The sequence below is a fragment of the Camelus dromedarius genome, chromosome X (genome assembly GCF_036321535.1).
Source record: "Camelus dromedarius isolate mCamDro1 chromosome X, mCamDro1.pat, whole genome shotgun sequence".
Taxonomy (NCBI): domain Eukaryota; kingdom Metazoa; phylum Chordata; class Mammalia; order Artiodactyla; family Camelidae; genus Camelus; species Camelus dromedarius.
Window position 1 is genome coordinate 33,509,816 of NC_087472.1, and position 26,812 is coordinate 33,536,627.

Below are 26,812 nucleotides of genomic sequence, written 5' to 3' on the forward strand. Positions count from 1 at the left end.
GGATATTCGCGCCTATTCTTGTTTGGAGGATATTCTCGTCTATTCTTCCTTTTAGCGTCAAAGTTTCTTATGAGAAATCTGTTAATGAGGATCCCTTATTCATGAAGGGTCACTCCTCTCACTTTTCTTTATTCTTTCCTTTCTTTATGCTCCTCAGTCTGGATAATTTCAACTGACCTACCTTCAAGTTTGCTGATTCAGCTTTCTGCCTGCTCAAATCTGCTATTGACTCCTCTAGTGAATTTCTCATTTCAATTGAAATTCTCAGCTCCAAAATTTCTATTTGGTTCATTGCTATTTCTATAGCTTCTTTCTCTTTCTTGATATTCTTATTTTATTCATACAGTTTTTTCCTAATTCCTTTCAGATCTTTGTCCATGTTTTCTTTTAGTTCTTTGAACATATTTTAAGATAGTTGTTTTAAAGTGTTTCAGATGTCCAATGTGCAGGCTTCTTCAGAGACTGTTTCTGTTGATTTATTTTTTCCTTTGAATGAGCCATACTTTCCTGTTTCTTTGTATGCTTTTGATTTCTTATGGAAAACTGGAAATTTGAATATAATAACATGAGAACTCTGGAAGTTAGATTCTCCTCAGGATTTGCTGAGGGTTTTAATTTTTAAAAGTTATAATTTATTTGTCTAGTGACTTTTCTCACATATTTTTTTCCTTAGGCTATTTCTTGTTGTTTGTGGTCACTGAAATCTCTGTTACTTAGCTTATATTCACCTATTGTTTTGGCAGAGATTTCTTGAAACAGCAGGAACTAAAAAATGAAATACTACTCCTTCCAGCCTTTGTAGATCGATTCTGTACTTGGGCCTCCTTCAACACTTGGCTAGATTTGCACTGAGCCTAGGAATCAGCCCAAGGTGAAAACTTAAGGTCATAGGTCTTTTCTGAGTATGCGTCTTGCCCTTGGCATGTACTTGTCTTTTGTCTTTTTCAGTTCCCCAGGATAATAGGGATGCCTTTGAATACTACATTAATTTCCCAACAAAATTTTCTCCCTGGCTTTTCCTTTCTGTTGGATCCCTAGCAGCCTCCAAAGGTCACCAATTAGTTTTTTTGTTTGTTTGTTTTTGGTGTTTTTAATAATGTTCTTAACTCATGGATTTAAACGTACTTGATGTGCTTTATTGCAATTACCATCCTCATTGCTGACTGCACTATCCCATCTTTGGCTAACAAGAAACTCTTCAAATTTGCTTATGAGTCCTTTTGAGATGACCCTAATAGGCTGTTATAGCTTTTTTGATATTGGCTTTGACAAGATATGTCCATGCTCATCTTGAACATTTCTTGCTCCAGCCATTTCTCCACAGAGCTCTGGTATTTGGAGACTATAGATCAGGCATTATGGGTGCTCACTGATACTGCTACTGTTATTATTTCTAGGCCTTTGCAGTGGACAGAGCTAGAAAATGTGCTCAATTGACTGGTTGCTTGGTTAGTTAAGACAAACTATGTCTTGATTTCATTTTTATATTTCCAATTCAAATTTACAAATACAGAATTTTGACTTAGAAGTTAAAGATTGAAGAGGCTTTTATCCACTGCAGGAATCCTGGCTCAGAAAGACCTTGGAGATGATAGAATCAGAATATTACATAGGAATTTGTTTGCTTTAACTCACCACACATAAAAGCAGTTCCAGAATAAGCACTCCAGCATTTCCATCAGCAGTATTACTATACACAGTTAAGATTTATTTTGTTTTTCAATTCTTTTGTCCTTTGAATATACCCTAATAATTTGATGCACAGTCAAATTATTGTAGTTTAAAGCCAATAATAATATTCCTCTCTGTATGGTTATACTACCAACTGGATAGATACTCAGGTTCATTTCTTCTATTTTGATGCTTAAGGATTACTTTATTCAAATAAGCATTTAATTTTTTTTAATTATTTTTATGGCTTGAAAGTCAAATGTACAAAAGAAAATATATTAAAAGAAGTTTAGCTTCTACCCCTGTTCCCTGCATCCTCTTCCTTCTCCCCTATTATAGATAACTTTTAAATTCATTCTGTGGTGTATCCTTCCATTGTTTGTTTTATAATATAAGCGGATATGTGTGTATATCAGAGAGAAAGTCATGCCCTCCCTTTCTTAGATAAATGTGGTACAACTGCCTTTCAGAGTAATTTGATAATACTTAATTTATTGAAAATATTTTATACCTTGTGACCTATATTTTGGGCACACAGGGAGATGTGTTCTAGGATGTGTATTGGAGCATTGTTTACAATAGGAAAATGAGAAGCTAAATGTTAATTAACAGAAGATGTATACATAAAATGTCATGTATTCATATCATATACTGAAATACTATATTTTGGTTTTATTTACTTCTTTGAACAAAGGCAACTCACTCAATCACTCTATGTATCAATTTGTCTACAAAATAGACAAGATCTCTTTATTTGCCTCATGAAATTAGCCTAAGACTAATTAAAAGTGTTTGAAAGCACTTTTTAAACTGTAAGTTTCACAAAGTTGTCATATTTATTGCATACCTCTGTAAAAAAATCTAGAAACTAAATTAAAATAATCAGTTAATTCTTATAGGCTGTATGAGTATAAGCCCTTAGATGTGTTAACTATATGAAGAATTGGTTTAAATTTTTACTTTTGAGTCTAAATGTTTTTCTTAATAAATGATTTTATCCAAGCAATATGGATAACTGCCTTTACATTTCATTTTTCTTTGTATGTTTTTTTCTTGACTATAATCAATATTGAAAATATATTGATAACTTTTAGTTATTTGGCACAAACCTTAAAGAAACTGATAATTAAATTGTCCAAATTATTAAAAAAAAAACTTCTACAGAAATGTAACTAGAGTGCATATTATCTCTGTTGATGAGCAAAGGCCAAAACTTACTCAGTTAATATAGAGTCCTAAGCCCCTAATACGGCATTTCTGTTATAGGGTAGTTTCTCAAGAAGTGGATGATAAATGAAGTTGATAGTGGTTCTTTCTAATTTACAAAGCTCCTTTACATTCATTATTTTTTCTTTTTTTTAAATTGAAGTATACTTAGCATGTAACATTTTAATTCCAGGTATACAACTTAATGATTTGATTTTGTATACATAGTGAAATAATCACCACAATAAGTGTAGTTAATATTCATCACCAAACATAGTTAAAAAATTTTTTTCTTGTGATGAAAACCTTTAAGATCTACTCATTTAGTAAGTTTCAAACATGCAATACAGTGTTAAATATAGTCACCGTGCCATACATTAATAAGTCTCCATGACTTATTTATCTTATAACTGGAAGTCTGTACTTTTTGACTCCCTTCACCCACTTTACCCATCCCCTAACTTTACCCTGCCTCTGGCAACCACCAGTCTGTTCTCTGTATCTATGAGCTTGTTTTTTTGTTTGTTTGAATTTGGTCTTTTTTTTATTCCACATATAAATGAGATCATATGGTATTTGTCTTTCTCTGTCTGACTTATTTAACTTAGCATAATGCCCTCAAGGTTCATCCATGGCAAGATTTCATTCTTTTTGTGGCTGAATAATATTCCACTGTACATACAACACATTTTTTATCTGTTCATTCATGAATGGACACTTACGCTGTTTTCAGGTCTTAGCTACTGTAAATAATGCTACAATGGACATAAGGGTGTATATACCTTTTTAAGTTAGTGTTTTTGATTTCTTTGGATAAATACCCAGAAGGGGAATTGTTGGATCATATGGTAGTTCTATTTTCACTTTTTTTGAGGAACCTCCATATTGTTTTCCATAGTGGCTGCACCAATTTACCTTCCCACCAACAGGATACAAGAGTTCTGTTTTCTCTACATCCTCCACAACACTTGTTATTTCTTGTCTTTTTGATAATAGCCATTCTGGCAGGTACGAGGTGATATCTCTTTGTGGTTTTGATTTGCATTTCCCTAGCAATTAGTGGTGTTAAGCATCTTTTCATGTACCTGTTGGCCATTTGTATGTCTTCTTTAGAAAAATGTCTGTTCAGATCCTCTACCCCTTTTTTAATTGGATTGTTTTCTGTTTATTTGGTTGATTTTTTTTTTTTTTGCTGTTGAATTGAATGACTTCTTTGTATATTTGTGTATTAACCCCTTATCAGATATATGATTTGCATTCATTTTCTCCCATTCACTAGGTTGCATTTTCATTTTGTTGATGGTTTCTTTTGCTGTGCAGAAGCTTTTTAGTTTAATAGAGCTCCTCTTGTGTATTATACTGCAGTTTTAATGAATGAATTGGATCTGTATGTGTTAACATGGTTACTAATGTATTCCCACATGTGTTTCATGATAGCTTTGGAAATTACTATGTCTGTAAATTCAAAAGTCACTTGTTTTTTGAATATATAGTTAATTTGTGTGGTTTGATTGTGCTAGGTATTTTGATGACTAAGTTTGACATCTCATCCTTTATATTTGGTAACTTAGATAAATAGATAAGACATACATTGAAAAGTTAACAGTAAACAATAATGGTGCTACTGAGATCACAAGACATTATAGATGGCTCTGACTTACACAGTCCTTTAAGAAGCCTGTTATATATACTTGCTACCATGTACAGAGCCTGGTCCCTGACTGAAATACCCTGTTCTCTTTCAGCCTTGTAGATCTTACACCAGCGTGGGATCAATGGAGGCAAGGGGGAAGAAGGGAAAGAAAATAGCTCCTCTCCCTCCCCACACCTCCATACACTCCTACCTATCACTCATCCACGTAATGAAATGCTTAGAGTAGATTTTGTGAAGAAACAAAATCACTGTGCCCACATGCGTTTATACTGTCCTTTTTCACCTCGAAACCTAAACTGATCTTCTCTTGAAATTTTTCCTCATTAAGACATAAATCCATTTTCACGAGAAATTAGGGTAAAATGAATCATTAAAATAACAATGATCACTATAATTATAATATATAATGACATATATAAATATAATTTTGCTAGGTAATTAACTGTATCTTAGTTATGCATTAGGCATAAAAATATAATGTGTTTCATATGGTAATTTTAGTAGTAGTCAAGCTAAAAATAAAAGAATTCAAGTGTATAATTTTCCAACTTATTTTTAGAAAAAAACCTGAACTCTAGATGTATTTTGTCTCTCTGCTAATTATTGCCTTTGAAATCTTGCTATTCACAACCAGTGACTGCCAATATCTCTTGTACTGATTTCATACCCATTTGTATTAATTATGAACATATAATTGGGATAGTTAAATTACAGTCCCAAGTTCCTAAATTAAAAAACAATGCATGATTTTTCAGAACTTTTTACATAAACACTACACTTTGCCAGTTCTTAATATTAACACTCAAATAAGAAAACAGGTATAGAAAATATTCTGACCTATTACTGACAGGGTCAATCGTAGGATTTTTTTTTCTATGAGATACATGAAATTACTTAATTTTTAAAAGATTGAAATGTAATATAACTTGTTCTTTGCATGCTATATTTTAGAACACATCAGTCAGGAATTCTCCCTATAACTTGGGTCGTTGTAATAGCTACTTATTGCTAATCTAATTATGTACTTTTATTAGTTGGGGGAGGGAAAATTCATTTCTAGAAGATAGATTAAGTCATTGACCACTCCTTAGTTTAGTCCTATTAATTGACTTTTTCTCTTGGCTTTGACTGATTCCTTTCCTCTTCATGTATGATTAAATTTTTATCCTTTTTGTTGCCAAGCATTATTATAGGAAGTTAAGTGTGTTCATCAACTAAATTTTGAGTTTAAAAAAAAACCTTTTTTTAATACTGCAGTATTTTGAATTCCTGGTAAGAAGTTCAACTTCTTCATCTTCTCTTACAATCCAGTCTAGTATTTTACCTTGTAATAAATGTTCAGTAAGTCTCTGGCTAGGTTTAAGAAACCAAAAAAGTAGTCTGGGAATATGGAATAAAGTTCAGAAAGCAGAAGTGGTATATTAACCACATGAAACCTTACTGTTGAAGCGCCCTTCTGTCTTAGCAAGGTTTTTTATGGCAGGAAAATAATGAACACCAAGGCACAGGCAGCCTGCAAAGAAGCAATTCAGCAGCATGGTTAAACTCTGGAACAGAGTTGCTGTCAGTTTGCCTCAGCTAGCCGAACTGACAACATGAGAAGTTTTAAAATCTATTTTTTCCAATTCTACTATATGTCTTTTCCCAGGGTGTATTACTCAATTAAAATATTATTTTACCAAATTCCTTAACACAGTATCTGGTACATAAGAGTTGCTCAATAATTATTTGCTGAATAAGTGAATGGATGAATGTCATAATATATAAGAAATTATATTCTGCCTTAGAAACTAAATGTGTTAGATAAATTGTACATAAATGATAAATTGGCTTGATGATAGAGAACAATCAAGAATTGAAGGGGTCTTTGAGGAAGGAGGCTATAGCTCAGTGGTAGACTGCATGCTTAGCATGCAGAAGGTCCTGGGTTCAGTCCCTGATACCTCCATTTAAAAAATTAAAAAAAAAAAAGAATTGAAGAGGTCTTTCATGTTACTTTAGTTCTCTCTTTGTATTCCATATGTTATTTACGTCTGAAAGGAATATCATGTAAGATAAATAAATGGTCCATTTATAAGAGAGTTATATCCAAGAAAAAGGCTGTATTTTATATTTGTTCAGGCTACTTTTAGCAAAGAGTAACAAAATTTTATTTTAAGCTTACATTCCATCAATAGTGAGTGGTGATCCAATCTCCAAAGGTTATTATTCTCATGAATTTGACTTAACTTGAATTTGTCACTGAATATAAAAGGAATATTTATTTATTTATTTAAGAGCATTTAGGAAATATAGAAAAAGTATGCAGAAGATAATTACAAATCTCATTAATTCCAGCAACAGAGAAAACAATGTCACTTCTTAATATTTTAGAATAAAAGTTTATTTTGAAAGTGAATTTAGTTCTTTCCTCACTTTAGTAAGAATTATCTTTTCGACATTATTTTGTAGGTGGTTGTTTGATTTTTAAACTTAATTAAACTATTTCTCATTAACCTGTGCTTTTTTTGTAGTGAATAACTTGATTGGTTAGTTTATAGATCAATTGTATTCATCTTATTGTGTCTTTAACAGGTCGTGAAGGTGCAAGCAGTAGTAACCGAGGGAAAGCCAGAAAAACTATAAGCGATAAATGGGAAAGTCAGATGTGGAGAGAGAAAAAGTTTGGCTTAATAGATCACCTACGTTACAGCCGTATTTATCCTGAAAGTATTCCACGGAAATTTGTTTCAGAACACCGAAATTTTCTTGCTCGGCAGTATAATTCTCAGCCTGCAAAATATGTACCACCAGAAGGAAGGCCCCAGAAACTTGATGATTTTAAGAGTGCCCGAAGCCTTGGACATTTTGAGGTAACCATCCTAGGTAAGTCAACTGTTCTTCTCTTTGAATATTATTAATTTGACATACTTTAAATATAGATGATACTATTTTGCTTTAAAAAATTAAGCATTTCCTCCCTCCCCCCCAAAAAAATTAAGCCCAGGGAGAGGAATGGAGGACTAATTCTGGAATACATTAAGCTCTAACTGTGAGCTTTTAAACATTGGCTAGTCCTTGGAAAGTATTTGGGAAGAGAAGAGTGGGGACCAAGGGAACTTTCCTCCCTGACTCTGACTGCTTCTAAAACTAATTTTCTTCTCTTTTAGCCACCAATTTCTTGCTCATATTCTCCGTCTCTTTCTCAGTGCATCTGAACCAATCAAGGGTAAAATGTAGGTTAAAGAGAATGGGATACTAATTGAGAGAAGATCCTGTGAACAGAGGTCTGTTTAGACCCTGGAAAAAATAAAATTCTCAAGTAACTTAGGTTAGAAAGAAGCTATTGAAAAAACTGTCTTGTCTGATAGAGGACAATAAGCTGATTTTCTCAGGTTGTTTTAAACTGACAAGTAGATATAGAACTTACAGAAATTTAAAGAAGTCAACACATTGTTAAACTTATTTTAAATATTTGTTTCTAATGAATGAAAAATGGACACACAGAAGTTAATTATAAAATAACATCTCAGCCAAAAAGAGCTACTTTCTGAGTCAAAGAAATTTTTTGATTTGTATTTGAAAGGAAGGTCTTGTTACCTTAAAATGAAAGAATGACAAATGCCATTAGCAAATTAATTAAATGCCTGAAAGAAAATGCATTTCATGGATTTTTACACCTATAGTAATGTAATGAGTTACCTTGCCCTTTATCAAAATTGCTTTTTACCCTCTACTCTCTCCCACTTCTTCCCTACCTCCTCACACATAAATATATACATATATGTGATTGTGTATATATATATATATATATATATAAAATTATGAAAAGTATGAATTCCCAATGACACTGTTAGACACTCTCATACCTAAGTTTCAAATGCTTCTTTGTGCTAGACTGCATTAGTTAGTCTCTTCAGATAGTCTATCAATCTTAGTTTTATATCAAGGAAACAAAAATTATAGCAGAGATTTCCCATACATCACAAAAAGTAACCATGAAAATCATGAGTTCATCTGGAATCATAGAAATTGAATATTTTCTTCTTTTCAACATGTTATTGATCCTCTAAACATCTTGAGTGTCTTATAATTGTAAACCTTTGTAGCTTTTCTGTGCATCATCTAAAAGCAAGAATCAAATGAGGAAAGCAAATTTGTCATTCTGTACAACCAGCTGTAATCCATGTTAGAATTGTGCTATTTTATATCCTACCATTTTTCAAAGGCTTACTTGGATTTACAGGGATAAAAGACAGTGAAAAATAAGCCACGTATGGATAAAACAAAACAGAACATTTAAAAGGAAACAGAGAAAGTAGGTATTACTAGGTACCTGTAAATAACAAATTACTACTATTCAGTAACAATTTTCTGTGAACTTTCTGGCAGGAAGGAAGAAAGGGGATTTTTCCTGATGAGATATTTAGTTTTAAAGGTAAAAGAAGCTTGGATATCATCTAGTCCTACCCCCTATCTAGGTGGAAGCCAGGCCATGTCTCTTGAGTCTCTAAACATACCTTCTATTGCAGAGAAGACACTCATATATAGGAATCCTGTTTTTCTTTCCTCTAACGAAACTCAAGTCTGAATTTACTATATGAAGTTACTGTATAAATAGTACAGAATAACAAATGGGTTGATATCTTCAAGTTCAGTTTTCTTGTTTAAAGATACGGAAATGCTCTTCAGATAGTTGATTCTTGCATCCATAGATAGATATCTATAGATATTGAGTATAATCTTTAGTCAAATCTTAATGAGGCATTTCTGTAAAGGAATATGTTTTCACCTTAATTATTATTATATGACCCAAGTACTTAGCTCTCTAATGGTTTAACTTCTTTCTTTCCTTTCCTTTCTTTCCTTTCTTTCTTTTCTTTCTTTCTTTCTTTCTTTCTTTCTTTCTTTCTTTCTTTCTTTCTTTCTTTCTTTCTTTCTTTCTTTCTTTCTTTCTTTCTTTCTTTCCTTCCTTCCTTATTTCTTTCTTCCTTCCTTCCTTCCTTCCTTCCTTCCTTCCTTTCTTTTCTTTCTTTTCTTTCTTTCTTTTTCCTTCTCTCTTCCTTTCATGACTTTATTTTTTAGAGCAGTTTCAGGTTCACAGCAGAATTGAGCAGAAAATACAGAGTTCACACATAGCCCTCCCCACCCACACATATATACTCCCCTACCCTCAACATCCTTCATTTGGTGGCATACTTAGTACAATCGATGAACCGGCATGGACACATTATTATCAACCAAAGTCCATAGTTTACATTAGGGTTCACTCTTGATGTTGTACATTCTATGGGTTTTGACAAATGCATAATCACATGTAGTCACCATTATAGTAATTTCATTGCCCTAAAAATCCCTTGTGCTCCATCTATTCATTCCTCCTTCTCTCCCTCTCCCCAAACCCCTGGAAACCACGATCTTTTTTATTGTTTCTATAGCTTTGCCTTTTCCAGAATGTCATTTGGTTGGAATCATACAGTTCGTAACCTTTTCAGACTGGCTTCTTTGATTTAGTAATATGTCTTTTAAGTTTTTTCCATGTCTTTCATGGCTTGATGGCTCATTTCTTTTTTTTTACTTCACATATATTTTTAAATTTACATATATGTACTGTTATTTGTTTCTAAGAATGTTTAGAGCTTTACCTTTTTAAACTTACATAGTTATCAAAGGAATAAAGCCAACGACAAAAGAATTAATTCCAAAAGATACATACATCCTGCTATTAACAACAACATTATTTATAATTGCCAAGATACAGAAGCATCCTAAGTGCACATCAATAGTTGAATAAAGAAGATGCAGCATATATTTATATGTAATGGAATACAACTCACCCATAAAAAAGAAGGATACTTTGCCATTTGTGACCCTTCATTCACTTTTTTTTTCCACTTCAAAAACCAGAATTTTATAACTGGCATAAACATTTTCATTGCATCAATAACAGCAAAATACCTAGAAATAAACTTAACCAAGGAGGTTAACTATACTTTGAAAACCAAAATGACACAAAGAAATGGAAAGATTTCTTGTGCTCTTGGATTGGAAGAATCAACACTGTCAAAATGGCCACACTACCCAAAGCAATCCACAGATCCAATGCAACCCCCATTAAAATACGACATTCCTCACAGAACTAGAACAAACAATTCCAAAATTTATAAGGAACCACAAAAGACCCCGAACAGATAAAGCAATCTTTTGTAATTCTTTTTTTCCCTCTTTCTTCTTTTTGTTCTCTTTTCTTATGGTTTAATGACTAGAGAAGCTCCTTTAACATTTGTTGTAAAGCTGGTTTGGTGGTGCTGAAATCTTTTAGCTTTTGTTTATCTGGGAAGTTTTTGATTTCTCCCTCAAATTTGAATGAGGGCCTTTCTGGATAGAGTATTCTTGGTTGTAAGTTTTCCCCTTTCATCACTTTAAATATGTCGTGCCACTCCCTTCTGGCCTGTAGTTTCTGCTGAAAAATCAGCTAATAACCTTATGAGCGTTCCTTTGTATGTTATTTGTTGCTTTTCTCTTGCTAATTTTAATATTTTCTCCTTATCCTTAATTGTTGTCAATTTGATGACTATGTGCCTTGGTATGTACCTCTTTGGGTTGATCCTGTGTGGTACTCTCTGCGCTTCCTGGACTTGGGTGACTGTTTCCTTTCCCAAGTTAGGGAAGTTTTCAGTGATTATCTCTCCAAAAATTTTCTCAGGCCCTTTCTCTCTCTCTTCTCTTTCTGGGACCTCTATAATGAGAATATTAGTGTACTTAATGTTGTCCCAGAGTTCTCTTAAATTATCCTCATTTCTTTTCATTCTTTTTTCTTTTTTCTGTTCTGCAGTAGTGATTTCCACTAATCTGTCTTCTAGCTCACTGATCCATTCTTCTGCCTCATTTAGTCTATTCTTGGTTCCTTCTAGTGTGTTACTCATTTCAGTGATTTTATTCTTCATCTCTGGGTATTCTTTATATTTTCCAATTCTTTGCTAAAAACTTCGCTCTGTGCATCTATACTCCTCTTGAGTTCTCTGAACATCTTGGCCATCATTACTTTAAACTCTTTCTCAGATAAATTGCCTGTCTCCTCATCACTTATTTCTTCTTCTGGGATTTTATCTTGTGCCTTGGCCTGGGAGATATTCCTCTGCCACTTCATATAGTCTATCTTTCTATTTGTATTTTTAGGTAGGCTAGTTATGTTTCTCGACCTTGAAGAGGTGGCCCTCTGTGGGAGACGTCCTATGCATCCCATCAGTACACTCCTCTCTTGTCACCCAAGGGTCAGGTCCAGCCAGTCCCAGTGTAGAGTCTGGCTTGTGTTTGTGGATTCCTTCCACAGGCTTTGGGATTGTTGTTTTCTTATTTCTAGTATCTGCCCCTGGTGGATGAGGCTGGACTAGAGACTTATGCAGGGTTCCTGGCAGGTGGAGCGGGTGCCTGCCAACTGCTGGTGAAGCTTGGTCCTGGACCTCTGGTGGATAGGGCTGTGTCTAGAGGCCTTTGTGGCTTAAGAAGTCTGCTGATGAGTGGGGCTGTATTCCCACCCTGTATGTTGTTTGGCCTGAGGCTTCCCTACAGGCTGTTGGGTGGGGCTAGGTCTTGGTGCTAATGATCCGACCAAGATGTCAGCCTCCAGGAAAGGTCATGTAGATGAACACTTCTGGAATGTCTGCCACCAGCTTTTATTTCCCTTGAGTGAGCCACAGCCATCCCCCATTTCCCCAGGATACCCTCCAAAACCAGCAGGCAGGCCTGCCTCTGCCCTTAGACCTGGCGCACGTGAGTTTCTGTGTATGCTTCCCAAGCGAATGAAATCTCCCTTTTCCCCAGTCCCACGGGGCTCCCGGAGCCAAGCCCCACTGGCCTTCAAAACCAGATGTCCTGGGGTCTCCTTCTCCTCCCAATGCCGGAACCTGGGCTGGGAAGCCTGACATGGGGCTTAGAGCTCTCACTCCTGTGGGAGGGCCTCTGCGACTTAACTATTCTTCAGCTTGTGGGTTGCCCACCTGGGGGGTATGGAGCCCAATTATATCGCGAGCTCACCCCTCCTACCGTCCTGCTGTGGTTCCCTCTTTATGTTTCCAGTTGCAGAAGATCTTTTTTTGCTAGGGTTGTCTTTTTTTCGATGGTTGTTTCGCATTCAGTTGTGGTTTTGTTGCAGTCACGAGGAGAGGTGAGCTCGTTGTCCTACCACTCTGCCATTTTGCTGGTTTAACTTCTTAATACAGAGAGAAAATCTAGAGAATTAAGATAAATGGTACTGCATCCACTGAGTCTTATAGAACATTGGTGGGAGGCAGTAGCCTATCAAAATCATCTGAGGGAGACCTTCCCACACTCCTTGGAATTCTTGTACACTCTAGAGAAGCAGCCCATTCAATCTCCCTGCTCTTCCTAAGGGAGACTTACTGCCATAGAGAGCCACTGGCAAGACTGTGTCCCATCTGTCAGGCACCTGGGAATAGAATAAAGGTTAAGAACCTCTCCTTTTTTAATAGTACTTACAGTATAGATATTCTCTGATTTTGATTAAGATAAGATTGCATATCGGACATGAAAGTGACAAATTTATCGTATCTTGTGAAAGTATGAATCCAAGTTTTATTATGAAACCAGACAAATGACCTTTATACTTTAAGCTTGGTATGAAGAATGAACTCAAAAGGGAGAAATAAATCTCTTCTTAATGTACTATTTGTTAAAAGATAGAATCCTATAACTGAAAGATTACCTTTTTTACAGGTATGACATCTTACTTCTTATGTTATGTTTTTATGATATATAGTTCTGCTGTAGTGCTTATTTTTTAAATTTATTTTTTATTGAAGTAGTTTGATATATAATGTTATATGCTACAGGTGTACAATATAGTGATTCACAATTTTTAAAGGCTATAATCCACTTATAATTATTATAAAATATTTGCTATATTCCCTGTTATACAATATATCCTTGTAGCTTATTTTATACATAATAGTTTATACCTCTGAATTCCCTACTCCTATCATGTCCTTCCTCCTTCCCTCTCCCCACTGATAACCATTAGTTTGTTCTCTACATCTGTGAGTCTACTTCTTTTTTGTTATACTCACTAGCCTGTTGTTTTTTTTAGATTCCACATATGTGATATCATACAGTATTTGTCTTTCTCTGTCTGACTTATTTCACTTAGCATAATGCCCTCCAAGTCCATCCATGTTTCCACAAATGGCAAAATTTCATTATTTCTATGGCTGAGTAGTATTCAATTATATATATATTCCACATCATCTTTATCCATTCCTCTCTTGATGGACACTTAGGTTGCTTCCATATCTTAGCAATTGTAAATAATGCTGCTGCAAACATTGGGGTGCGTGTATCTTTTGAATTAGTGTTTTGTTTTTTTCAGATACATACCCAGGAGTGGAATTGCTAGGTCATCTGGAGTTCTATTTTTGGTTTTTTGAGAAACCTCCATACTGTTTTCCACAGTAGCTGCACCAATTTACATTCCTACCAACAGTGTGTGAGGGTTCCTTTTTCTCCACATCCTTGCCAATATTTGCTATTTGTGTTCTTTTTGATGATACCCACTCTGACAAGTGTGAAGTGATATCTCATTGTGGTTTTGATTTGCATTTCCCTGATGATTAGCAATGTTGAACATCTTTTCATTTGCCCATTGGTCATCTGCATTTCCTCTTTGGAAAAATGTCTATTCAGTTTTTCTGCCCATTTTTAAACAAGGTGTTTGTTTTTTTGATGTTGAGTTGTATGAGCTGTTTATATATGTTGGATATTAACTCTTTATCAGTCATATCATCTGCAGATATTTTCTCCCATTCCATAGGTTGTCTTTTTGTTTTCTCAATGGTTTTCTTTGCTCTGCAAAAGCTTCTAAGTTTAAGATCTCATTTGTTTATTTTTGCTTTTATTTCTTTTGTCTTAAGAGACAGATCAAAAAAATATATGGCTGTGATTTATGTCAAAAAGCGTTCTGCCTATGTTTCAGGTTTTACATTTAGGTCTAATCTGTTTTGAGTTTATTTTGTATATCATGTTGGAGAATGTTCTAATTTCATTCTTTTACATGTAGCTGTCCAGTTTTCCCAGCACTACTTATTGAAGGGACTGTCTTTTCTCCATTGTATATTCTTGCCTCCTTTGTTGTAGATTAATTGACAATAAGTGCATGGGTTTATTTCTGGGCTCTGTATGCTGTTCCATTGATCTATGTGTCTGTTTTTGTGCCAGTACCACACTGTTTTGATTACTGTAGCTTTGTGGTATAGTCTGAAATGCATGATTCCTCCAGCTCTGTTCTTCTTTTCTCAATATTGTTTTTGCTATTTGGTGTCTTTTGTGTTTCTATACAAATTTTAGAATTATTTGTTCTAGTTCTGTGAAAAATGCCATTGGTATTTTGATAGAGATTACATTGAATCTGTAGAATGCCTTGGATAGTATGGTCATTTTAACAATACTAATTCTTACAACCCAAAAACATGGTATATCTTTCCATCTGTTTGGGTGCTCTTCAATTTTCATCAGTGTCTTACAGTTTTCCAAGTACAGGTCTTTTGCCTCCTTATATAGGTTTATTCCTAGTAGGTATTTTTTCTTTTTGATGTAATGGTAAATGGGATTATTTCCTTAATTTCTCCTTCTGATAGTTCATTGTTAGTATGTAGAAATGCAACAGATTTCTGTACATTAATTTTGACTCCTGAAACTTTACCAGATTCATTGATGTGCTCTAGTAGTTTTCTGGTAGTATCTTTAGGATTTTCTATGTATAGTATCATGTCATTTGCGAAAAATAGACAACATGTACATGAATACGCATGGCTATGTTTGAATAAAATTTTATTTATAGACACAAACTTGAATTGCTTATAATTTTGACATATCACAAAATATTCTCTCAATTTTTTTGAACAATTGAAAATGAAAAAAAAAGTTTCTTAGCTCATGGGTTGTACAAACCCAGGTAGAGACTAGATTTGACACTGCCCCCCAGCTCATAATTTGCTGACCCCTGTTCTATAATCCTGTCTTTAAATAAAACTGACTAAACCAATCAAGGCAGATAAACCTGTAGGATTTTTAAAGTTCTTCCAACATGAAGATTGTCCAGCCTACACTGATTGTACCTTCTAGCAGTTTATTATCTCTCTGCTGTATCTTGCTGACCTTTGGAGGACCTAGTAATTTTAAAGTATCTTATTCTGGGATCCAGAAAGATTATTCAGACCATAACCCTGTTACTTAGTCATTAGCTCTGACTGGTCTAGGGTGAATCATTATTGAGAATATTGAACAGAATTATTGATCTTCCTTTCCACAGTTCTAATGGTTCCCAGTAACCAACTGGGTACTGTGGGGATATCAGAAGCCTACCCTAGAAGTACCAATTCTTGTATTAAAAATTCTTGTTATGCCATCTCACTTGACTCAAATAAATAGTAAGTGGTAAAATCTCAGCCCACTGCCTATTATGTAATAACACACACTTTAAAGAGAAGATATTGGGATGAAGTAACAGACTAAATTTTCAGTGCCTTTAGCCCAGGTGCAAAATTTTAAATCTCTTGATCAATTTTAAGAATTATTTCTCACCTTAAAAATAGGAAGATGCAGGGGAGACTATAGCTCAGTGGTAGAGCACATGCTTAGCATTCATGAAGTCCTGGGTTCAATCCCCAGTACCTCCATTAAAAAAAAATAAATAAATCTAATTACCTTCCCCCCAAAACAAAAACCAAAAATAAGACACCTTTCAAAAGCTTGACTGGAATCATAGGTGGTATTAGTATATCGTTGGCTTTGCTAACACTAATGTAGTTACCCATGAAATGCTATGAGTCAATTAAAGCTTACATTTGCATTGAATTAGACAGTGAGGAACATAATTATTCAGCCAGCCTTTAATAAACCTCTGAAAGCCAACTGTCTCTTGGAAATCAAGAGATACAAACCCCAGTAACAATAGGTATAATTTAAGGAGAGCTGTTAAAATAGTGTTTTATAGATTTTTTTTGTCAAAAAATTTTATATGATTCTTCTCCTTTTCTGCAAAATGCATTTAAATGATAATTTTAAAATGTTAATAGCATTAATTGTAACATCAAAGTAATTTAATACACTGTAGTTACATGGAAAAATAAGGCTTAACTAATCTTGATTTTTTTTTTCTCCTATTAAAGCAACCAAGCAGGCCAACATAATTCCTGCCTTCCTTGGTTGAAGCCTACTTGAACAATTAACTGAGTAGCACTGCATTCACTCACTCTTGGTTCCCTCACTGGCTACATCCTCAAGATATTCTATCCCACCGAGTTACTTCCCATTCTTGTATTTCAAATGGAGCAGCACACTGGATTCTGTGGGTTGCAGAGCTGGTTACTCTTGCCACAGCCTTAATTCTCTCCCTTATTTTATTGCATAATAAAAGTAGTTTAACCCTTAAACCTTAAGTACCCACTATCAAATTTTATCAGCATAAGACACTTTTTTCCTGTGTTTTAACATCTTTGAAAATTGTTATGGATCTCACAGTTGATGCCATGCCTTTGTTTAGTCGGTGCCATTTTTCTTTCTTAGTAGTATATAAAATAATGATTATCTTAAAATCAATGGTATCTTAGATTCCACAAAATATGGTATATGCCAAGTACTATGCTAGGTGCTGGGATTACAAATCATGCTGCCCCCCAACACACTCACACACACACACACACACACACACACACACACACTCTTTTCACTGGAAAAGAAATTCAGTGGTAACAAAGAGTTTTGGAGGAAGATACATACATTGCATATAGTACACTTTACAAAAGAGGAATATGAGCTTATTTATTTGATTTTATATTTCTGTGTAATTTTTAATATAGTCCAGATAAATTATCATTTACCTGGATAGTACGTTGTAAGTTACTTAAGTAACACACAAACAATAAGTCACCATTGAAGTGCATTATTCACTGGGAGGATTATTCGTGGGGAGGATATTTATGTTCATCTCTTCTGCTATTTCAGGAATATAGATGAATTCATATTTGAACACAATGCACAAATGTCTTAAAGTCTAATATTTGAAAATTAGAGGTTAAAAATACACACATATACCTTCATTTCCTCAATTTAACAAATATTTGCTGAGCACCTAAGACGTGCCCAGCACTGCTCTAGGTGCTGAGGTTACATGAGTGAACACAACAGATAAAAAAGCTTATGATAAAATGTGACAGTGGTAAGTGTAGAAGAAAGAGGCTAAAGAGCAATGTACTAGGAAAGGGCTAAATTTTAAACAGAGTGGTCGGGGGAGGTCTCTCTGAGAAAGTAACATTTCACGTGAAAGCTGATGGAGGTGAAAGAGCAAGCCGTGTGGTTATCTGGGGAAAAAAAGAACATTCTACATACAGGAACATCAGGTACAGAGGCCCTAAGGCATGTTTGCTTATACACTTGCACTCTGAACCCTAGTTTTAGCCAAACAACTCAAGACAAATTTTGCTCATATGTTGACGCTAAACTCACAGTATTCTATAATTTAGAAAGCGACTCAAAATACTATCAATGACACTGGTAATAAAGCTACCTTCCTGAAAAATATCATGATTTCCAACTCCTGATATTTTCTCAATTTAAGACATACTTTTTTTTACATTTGCAAGTTGGAATGCATCTTATGGTCCATGGGTACATTTAATGCAGTGTTTCCTTTTCATTAAAAATCTGTCATTAAATTGATGGTGTATCTTTAGACTTAGATTTGGTATTCGAATCAAGGAAATGGGATCCCAGAGTGTGTACATTTACATGAGCTTTACAGCATTGCTAAGAATTATGAAGTAGTTCTAATTCTTATAATACTGAATTGAAATCCACAGTTAATTCTAGATAGTATGACTATTTCAGTTTAAGTAATCCTTAAAAAGCTTTAAGTAGCCCCTAGTTGTATGTTAAGTTAAATCTGTGGAATTTAGTGTCACTTGCCCATAAAAAGCAAAGCATGGACTTGCATTTCTGGATCAGTTTACAGGTTAACTGGAAGGATTTTGTTTACTTATCACCGGCCCATATGCAGTACTTAAGAATTGCTGTAGAGATGAATAAGAGAGATAATTCAGGTCATGGAATCTATAGGACTTGCTGACTAAATATCGGGGAAGAACAGAAGGGAGAGGTTGAGGGTAACTTCTAGGTTTCTGGTTTGGATAACTGAGTGGAATTCATAGTTTTCAGGCTGTGCTCCATGTGTTTACCCTTGCTCCAGCCAATATGGTCTCCCTTACTCTCTTCTATACTTTTGGCTAATCCCTGCCCTGCCTGAAATACCCTTCTCTCTGCGTCTTTAAATGCTACTCATCCTTTAATACCCAAGCTCAAACCCTTGCCCCTAGGAAGTCTTTTTTATCCACATCTAGTAGATACTGACCCACATAAAGAAATGACACAGAGGTCAGGATTTACGTTAGTTGTTCCCCTGTACTGCAAACTTTTATAGCCCTAATGGTGAGGGATTGAAGTTTGTCTTGTATATTTGAGGACAGATGGAACCTTGCTACTACCATCCCTGGCCTTGCCTGAGTCATAGATCCTTAAGTCCAAATGGAAATAAGGGAACCAGTAAGTCATCTCTGAATTCTGCTATCCTGTAGTGGCACCTGTCATGAATGATGAAGAAAACACTTTACATGTCTTCATTTATGTGACCAGGCTGTCCTCTGGATATTAAAATTTAAGCCTTCCATCAATATGTAAAACATTTGGTATTATTATCTCCAGTAGTGATGACAGAGTGCTCTGAAATGTCTCCTCTTTCAACGAATAGCATGTATTCATAAATATCGCACAGCAAAGGGTTTAGTCCCTAGTTTTGAAATAGTTTTTTTTATTACAGTTATGAGGCTATTTGGTGCACGTGAGGATCAAACCGGCAAACCTGGCCTCGTTAGCACTATGTACTAACCCCCTGCACTTCTAATCAGATCTGATTTTTCTCTAACAGGTCTGAACCATGAGATAGCCATCGATGTTGCATTCCTCCCCATGTATTCTCCAGAAGATTTCCGAGCATCTCAAATAGCCACATTATTAAGCTGCACGAATTATAGCTGTGTGTATTCACAGGAAGTAACTGGCAGTGACAGATTGCCAGGTCCAAGAGCACTTGCAGGTAAGACAATCTCAGTATCTTTTTACTCAGAAAATAAAATTAAAACTGCAAAGAGTCCTAACCTTAAGATGTTAGTATAGAAACAGTTCTAGCCTTAACATTTAATACAGTTTAAAGAGTTATTTGGGTAATGTACCCTAAGACTTATAAATGAGAATATATTTTTAAATACAATTGAATAGGTGAATGGTTTCTATTTCAGGCAGGCATTAAGAATGTTCTCTTATAACACATTTACAAATGTAATACACATGTAATATTCATTAGACCTGACTGGTGTGCACATGGAGCAGCGCAACTTCTCCTCTTCTCTCCTTTTCATTCAGGCGAGACAGTTTGTCCTTTCACCTTACGATTGCCTGAAATTTCAATACCGCCACAGTACAGTGCAGTGCAGTTGTTTTCTTTCATAAGTGTGTAGTTATTCAAGTGCTATGCAATAAATTCCTTGAGGACTGCTGGGAGCCTATGCAATCCCAATAGTGAAACTCTTCAACCAACTAATTGTTTAGGCTGCTACATACTCAACCAAACTTTAAATCATTTCTATATAGCTGTAAAATTATGTGTCCAATTATAATTACCCTATTCACTTGCTGTCGTCATTTCTACTTCCTAAGCAGGTGGGAAAGTTTCTAGCCATTTTTGTTGGGCTTATACAAATATTACATTTAAAAGAGCTTTAAAGAAAGCCTTTATTATCTTGGGATTTTGTGGTGGGTCTTTCTAAGCTGATGAAACTCTTGAGTGTATGTTGTTTTTAAACAAGTCTTATTGAGCAGTGCCTGATAATGAAGTAACTTTTGGAAGTAATCGTTACTGCAGACTGAACTTACCTAATTTTGTAAAAGATGAGGTTTTTTTTCTTTCTCCCACAGTCTGTTTTCGAGATGATGTATTTGTTAACTTGCAGTATTACTTCCTACGTTTCAGCTCATGAGACTTCCAGAAATTCCAGATTTCTTCATTAGTGCCCTAATCTGTACTTAAAATATCTGTGCGCTCCAGTTCTTTCTTCACTCAATATCCAATTCTGTCACATTTCTTCTGCTGTATGTATATGTTACTACTGATATAAAATATCAAGGCAAAATTTCCAGCTACCTACTAGTTGCTAGTGCCAGTGTTCTTCCAGCAGTCCCCAACATGGTCACATAACGATACCTGGTTTTTCATGACATAATAATAGTGTCCATTTAGCTCTGTGCAAAGCATTGTGCCTGGACAGTTTTCATAAGTTACAACTAACCGTAACAAGAGCCTTGCAAGGGAAGCATTATCCCCTATTTATGGATGATGAAACTGAAAATCAGAGAGATTCACCAGCATGGGTAACAGCTAGGATTTGAACCCAGAACTATCTGATTCAAAGCGTTTCTATTCCCTCCATAATTGCAAACTGAAAGACAAAAATAGGTACAGTATAATGTAATGCAGTGGCTAATAGCATTGATGTCATCTTTTAAACATTTTTATGCACTAGTTTCTTTTTTATTACAAAAGCTCTACATGTTCATAATTTTAAAATTCAAACAATACAAAAAGGCATAGGGTACAAGTGAAAGTTCTTATCCCTTCTGCCAACCCACTCACCCACTGTCTGGAAATAACCAGTATTCTTCGAATCCTTTAAGAAATTATTTTGCATATAACAGTATATATTCTCTCTCTCTCTCTCAAACACACACATGCACACACACACAAACACTCCTAAATACACACAAATGAAATTATAGTAAACATATGGTTTTATAACCAGCTTTTTCCTGTTAACACTGTATCTTGGATAGCTTTAATATTAGTATATAGAGAGCTACCTCTTTTGTTTTAGTAACTATAAATACTCCACTGTGTAGATATATCAAAATTTACTTAATCAGTATCCTACTGATGGACATTTAGATTGTTTCCAAATGGTTTTGCCATTAGTAAACAGTACTGCAATGAGTATCTCTCTATCTGTCCATCTATATGTATATATAATCTTTGCACACTTATACCTCTGTAAGAGGAATTCTTAGAAGCCACCGACTCAAAAGATTTATGCATTTAAAATTTTGGTAGATATTGTCAAAATATCCTTCAAGAAGGTTATGCCAATTTGCACTTTAACTAAAAGAAAGAGTGCCACTTTACTCACGCCCTGAGAAATACTAGGTGTTGTCAGTCTTATTAATCTTTGGCAGACTGATAGGCAAAGAAGTATTAAATCATTATTTTTATTTCCATTTCTTAATTATTTCTAAGCTTGAACATCTTCATATGTTTGTCGGCCATTTATATTTTTTCTGTGAACTTTCTATGCTATTTTTCTTTCCCATTTTTCTGTAAGAGCTATTTTTATTATTAATTTGTAACTGATCTTTGCATATTAAAAGAAATGAACCCTTTATTGTGTGTTGCAAATACTATTACCCAGTTTGACATTTATTCAATGGGAAGATTGTTTTGACATTTTAAGTAGTTTTATTTTTATGTACTCAAATATATCAATTTTTTTATTTTTGTGGCTGCTGGTTTTTATGTCATACTCAAAAAGGCATCACTCAGTCCAAGATTATTTTTTTAATTCACTGTGGGTTTTTTTCTGATAATTTTATAAGCTTTGCTTTTTTCAGTCATATATACTTTGTATTGTGGTAAAATATATAGAACATAAAATTTACCACTTTAACCATTTTTAGCTGTGCAATTCAGTGACATTAAGTACATTTACAATGTTGTGCAATCATCACCGCTATCCATTTACAGAACATTTTCATCATCCCAAACAGAAACTCTGTACCATTAAACAGTAACTCCCCATTCCTCCCTCTCCCCAGCTCCTGGTAACCTCTCTTACCTTCTGTCTCTATGAATTTGCCTGTTCTAGATTCCTCATATAAGTGAAGTCATACAGTATTTGTCCTTTTATAGCTGGCTTATTTCACTTTATCCTCAAAGCCCATCCATATTGTAATATATACCAGAATCTCACTTCTTTTTATGGCTGAATAATGTTCTGTTGTATGTATCTAGCACATTTTGCTTATCCATTCATCTAGTGATGGACACTTGAGTTATTTCTGTCTCTTGGCTATTGTGAATAATTCTGCCATGAATATTGGTGTGCAAGTACCTGTTTAAGTCACTGCTTTCAGTCCTTTGATTGACAAAGGAGTGGAATTGTTGAGTCATATGCTAATACTATATTTAACTTTTTGAGGAACATCAAACCATTTTCCACAGCAGCTGCACCATTTACATTCCCACCAGCAATGCATGAGGATCCCAATTTCTCCACATCCTCACCAGCACATGTTGTTTTCTGCTTTTTGATAACAGCCCTCTTAGAGTGGTCTCTCATTGTGGTTCTGATTTGTATTTCCATAACTACAAATGACACTGAGCATCTTTTCATGTGCTTATTGGCTATTTGTATATCTTCTTTGGAGAAATGTTGATTTAAGTCCTTTGCCCATTTTTGAATTGGGTTGTTTGGGTTTGTTGTTGTTGTTAATAGGGCTTCATTTTTGTAATTTAAAATTAATCTATTTGGAATTTTATTTTGATATAGGGAGTGACATAGAGATCCAGCTTAATTTTTTCCTAAGGGGCTAGCCATAATTCCCAAATCATTTATTGAATAAGACTGACTGATAGGGTATCCTAATTGGTATTATCTTTAACTATGATGTACAAGGATGTGTGTATGTGTGCGTGTGTCTATGTGTATATATGTGTCTATGTGTATATACACACTTTCCACCTCTTTGAAAGCATGGTTTCCATTGATAAACACTTCAGAAGCATAACATGTTATTGAAGGGTCTTAACACACATAAGGAAATAATTTTATTATTCTGTAGTTAATCAGGGTTTCCCATATTATTTTCGGAGACAGGAATACCACAGTGTATTACAAGATAGGGTGGACTGTGCTGCAGTCCCAAGGCAATTCCAAAGTCTCAGTGATTTAACGCAGTAAAAGTTTATTTCTTGCTCAAGCCCAGTCTGATGCAATCAGTTTTTAGCTTTCTTCCCAGTGGTGATTCAGGAGTCCTGTGTGCTTCCATCCTGTTGCAGCTACAACAGGAACAAATGGTTTCTAGGGTTGTCTAGGCACAGAAAGAAAGAGATGAAGGAGACACTGGCCTTTCATTGTGTCAGGCTGAAAGTGACGCAACATTTCCACTCACATTTTCATTTGCCAGAACTCATTTACATGATCCCAAACTAGCTATGAGGGAGGCCAGGACACTTTGTCTCCCACATGGCCATGGAGAGGAACTGGAGTGGTGAACACGTAGCATTGGCTTTGCCACACTCATCTTGTGCATTTGTGATGTTTCTAAAAATATACAGTTTTTGTAATTCTAACAATTTAAAATGAAATGTAGAGAAGCTCATCGTATAGGTAAAAATCTATAACCCTTTTAAAACAATTCCTTTGTGATGTAAATAATAACATTTTAATTTTATACTAGGTTTTCATAAATAGAAAATGATGGTTGCTGATATTTAATTGAGTGCTTACTATTGTGTCAGCTACCATTGTAAGTGCTCTACATGCATTTAATCCTCACAACAGCCTGTGATGTAGGTACTAGATGAGAAGATTAAGGCACAGAGAGATTGTCATTTGCTCAGAGTATTAGTAGGCAGAGTCATCTATATAGAAGACTTACTTATCCTTTATGCTGCAGGTACTACGTAAGTCATGATTTGTAAAAGTCAGTATATGATTGCACTTGGAGTTTTTAAGATTTGGGTCGCTGCTGTTAGCATCAAATCTGAAGATCTTGAAATCTTTCCAAAGCATCTGGATTAAAGTCTGTCTCACTCAAAGAAGAAGAAAATTATATAGTACCAGCAGTTGTTATTATATTAATTGTGCTTTAGTGAACTTGCACAATTTTAAATCCTTCATCAGACTTTGTGACATGCCTAGCAGAGGTGGCTTTCCCGTGAAGCTAATGAAACCTAAACTTGAGGAGCTCTCACTTGTATCAGTTCCTCCCAAAGCCCTTTTGGTATTCCTTTGTATTTCATACTCTTGTTCGTAAAAAAAGCGCTCCAAATAGCATACGCTTCAGGCTCCAGAAAACCTAGATCCACCACTGGCTGTTAGGCACAATTTTGTAGAGACGTCATTTTAGCACAAAAAGGCTAGGAGCACATGCCTTGATGCCAGACCTTCTGGATTAGAATCACCCTATGACTTTGCTGAAGTTAATTAACTTTTAAGTATTTTAGTTTTTTCGTATATAAAATGAAGTATTTGTCGTGTGTAGCCACTGAAGTCTGTGATGTAGTAGTTTGGTGGCGGTCGGTTAATGTTTTGAAAAAGATTCCTTAAATATGGTTTTAGCCAAGAAAAGGAAGAAAAGAAAAAATGACTCTCCCAGTTTTTGCAGATTGGCTCTGTGCTGTGGCACCCTTTCCGCGCTTAGCCAGGCTGTTTACAACTCTGTCTTAGTTCTCATTTCCTGCTCTGTGGAGACTGATGGTCAGCCAGAGGTAAACAGTGAGAGTTTTCTCAGACCTCTTCTAAGCATGCGTCCAGCATTGAGCATACATGTGGCCTCCTTGATTTCCCTGGATACATAGGAGCTCTTAAAAGCCCTTATTCTCCGATAGATCTCTTTTCCCAACCCTATCTTCCCCAGGCTTTTTGATCTGTCGACTGCTTGTCCCAACTTTTCACCCTGCACCAGCTGCTCTGATCAGTGCTTTTGCCTTTATATGCTTTCAACAAAAGCCGCTTGGAAAGCTACCCTAGTCATGGGGCTGCTCCAAATTGGGTGAAACAAAAGCAAGCCCTTGCATCTGACCTTGAGAGAGCTGCCGGACAGGTCAAAATACACAATCGCATCTTTGAGAATAAAGTCTGCTTTGCTCCCTCTGGAGCTAAAAACCTGCACCAAAAGTGTGAGTGGCCATCTTTATTCTGCTGCCCATCTTGGGAGTAGGCGGGCAATGTCAAACACCACTCTTACTGCAGTGCAGAAGCTTCTTTCTTCATTAATCTTTCCCCTGGTTGTTAAGTTTTTGTCTTGATTCCAGAGTTCTGCAAAAGTTGATCTGAGAGTTTTTGCCAGCTTGTAAGTTGCTTTCAGAGCCTTGAAAGTCCCTGCTCTGCCATTCTCATCACTGTCATGCACCTGATCCATTTTTGATAAAGCTTCTTAAGAGTATCCAAAGCTAAGTGTCAGTTAATAAAGCCACTTCAAAGTAAATATACTTTAGAAGAAGCTTCAATGACATATATTTATGTTGCTTTATGTCTTATAAATTTTGCAAATAATTGACAATTAAATTTCAAGATAGAAAAAAATTATCTTTGTATTTCCTTGAAATGTAACAATAAGTTGTCTACTTGGCACCACATAAATGAGTTTGAAAATATGTAGATTTACTTTGCTCCACTAAACAAACAAACAAACAAACAAATAAATAAATATGGCTTTCACGTTCCAGCCCACATCTTGACATTTTTGGTGACCATATCTGTTTGATGTAGTCACTATTATCAACAGAAATGACTATAACATAGCTTTGATGAAGGTGTGTGATGAATTGGAGGGAAGAGGGAGAAGATGAGGAACAGTGTTAATTATAAGGGAAAAAAATCAGTGTATGTGATACTAAATCCAAGTAAATATTTAACTATTTGCTTTTTACTTTTAGGTGATATTATAAAAGCAGCAAGTAAACTGGATAGAGCGCATATCGTCGCTATCTTGGATATCTGTAGCTTGGGCAACAATAAAGCAGAAGTCTATCTGCATAAAATTTATAGACCAGATAATACATCTTAAAAATTGCCAAATGAAATTATTAAAGATTATATAGAGGGCACAGCTTTAAAGATATTCTGTCATTTTGTTGGTTATTTCAGTAACTGGTTTTTAGCAAGAATATTACATAAACTCTAAAGTTAAGTTGCTTTATGTTCCTCTTGTATTTGGAGCTAACACACTTCATTCTAAATTCATTTTGAAAAGGTCATCAAACCATTTTTATGCATCAAGAAAATTTACCTTAATTCTTTCTATATGACTGTTATCTTGAATTATAGTAATTTGTGTTCACCATTCTATTTGTGAAGCGTACTTTTATTCTAAAGCCTCAGCATAAGGCATCCTGAGTTACAAGAGGCA

General features: G+C 35.0%; 1 protein-coding gene across 1 annotated transcript in view; it reads left to right on the forward strand.

Moving 5' to 3' along the window:
- RADX (RPA1 related single stranded DNA binding protein, X-linked) overlaps positions 1-26,501 on the forward strand; it is a 67,867-nt gene extending 41,366 nt beyond the window's left edge. Inside the window, exons 12-15 of the mRNA XM_064483176.1 lie at positions 4,860-4,888; positions 7,072-7,396; positions 19,503-19,670; positions 26,340-26,501. Coding sequence (XP_064339246.1) covers positions 4,860-4,888; positions 7,072-7,396; positions 19,503-19,670; positions 26,340-26,470 — 653 coding nt within the window. The 3' untranslated portion in view covers positions 26,471-26,501. The remainder of the gene's footprint in view (positions 1-4,859; positions 4,889-7,071; positions 7,397-19,502; positions 19,671-26,339) is intronic.
- Positions 26,502-26,812: the final 311 nt, after the last annotated feature.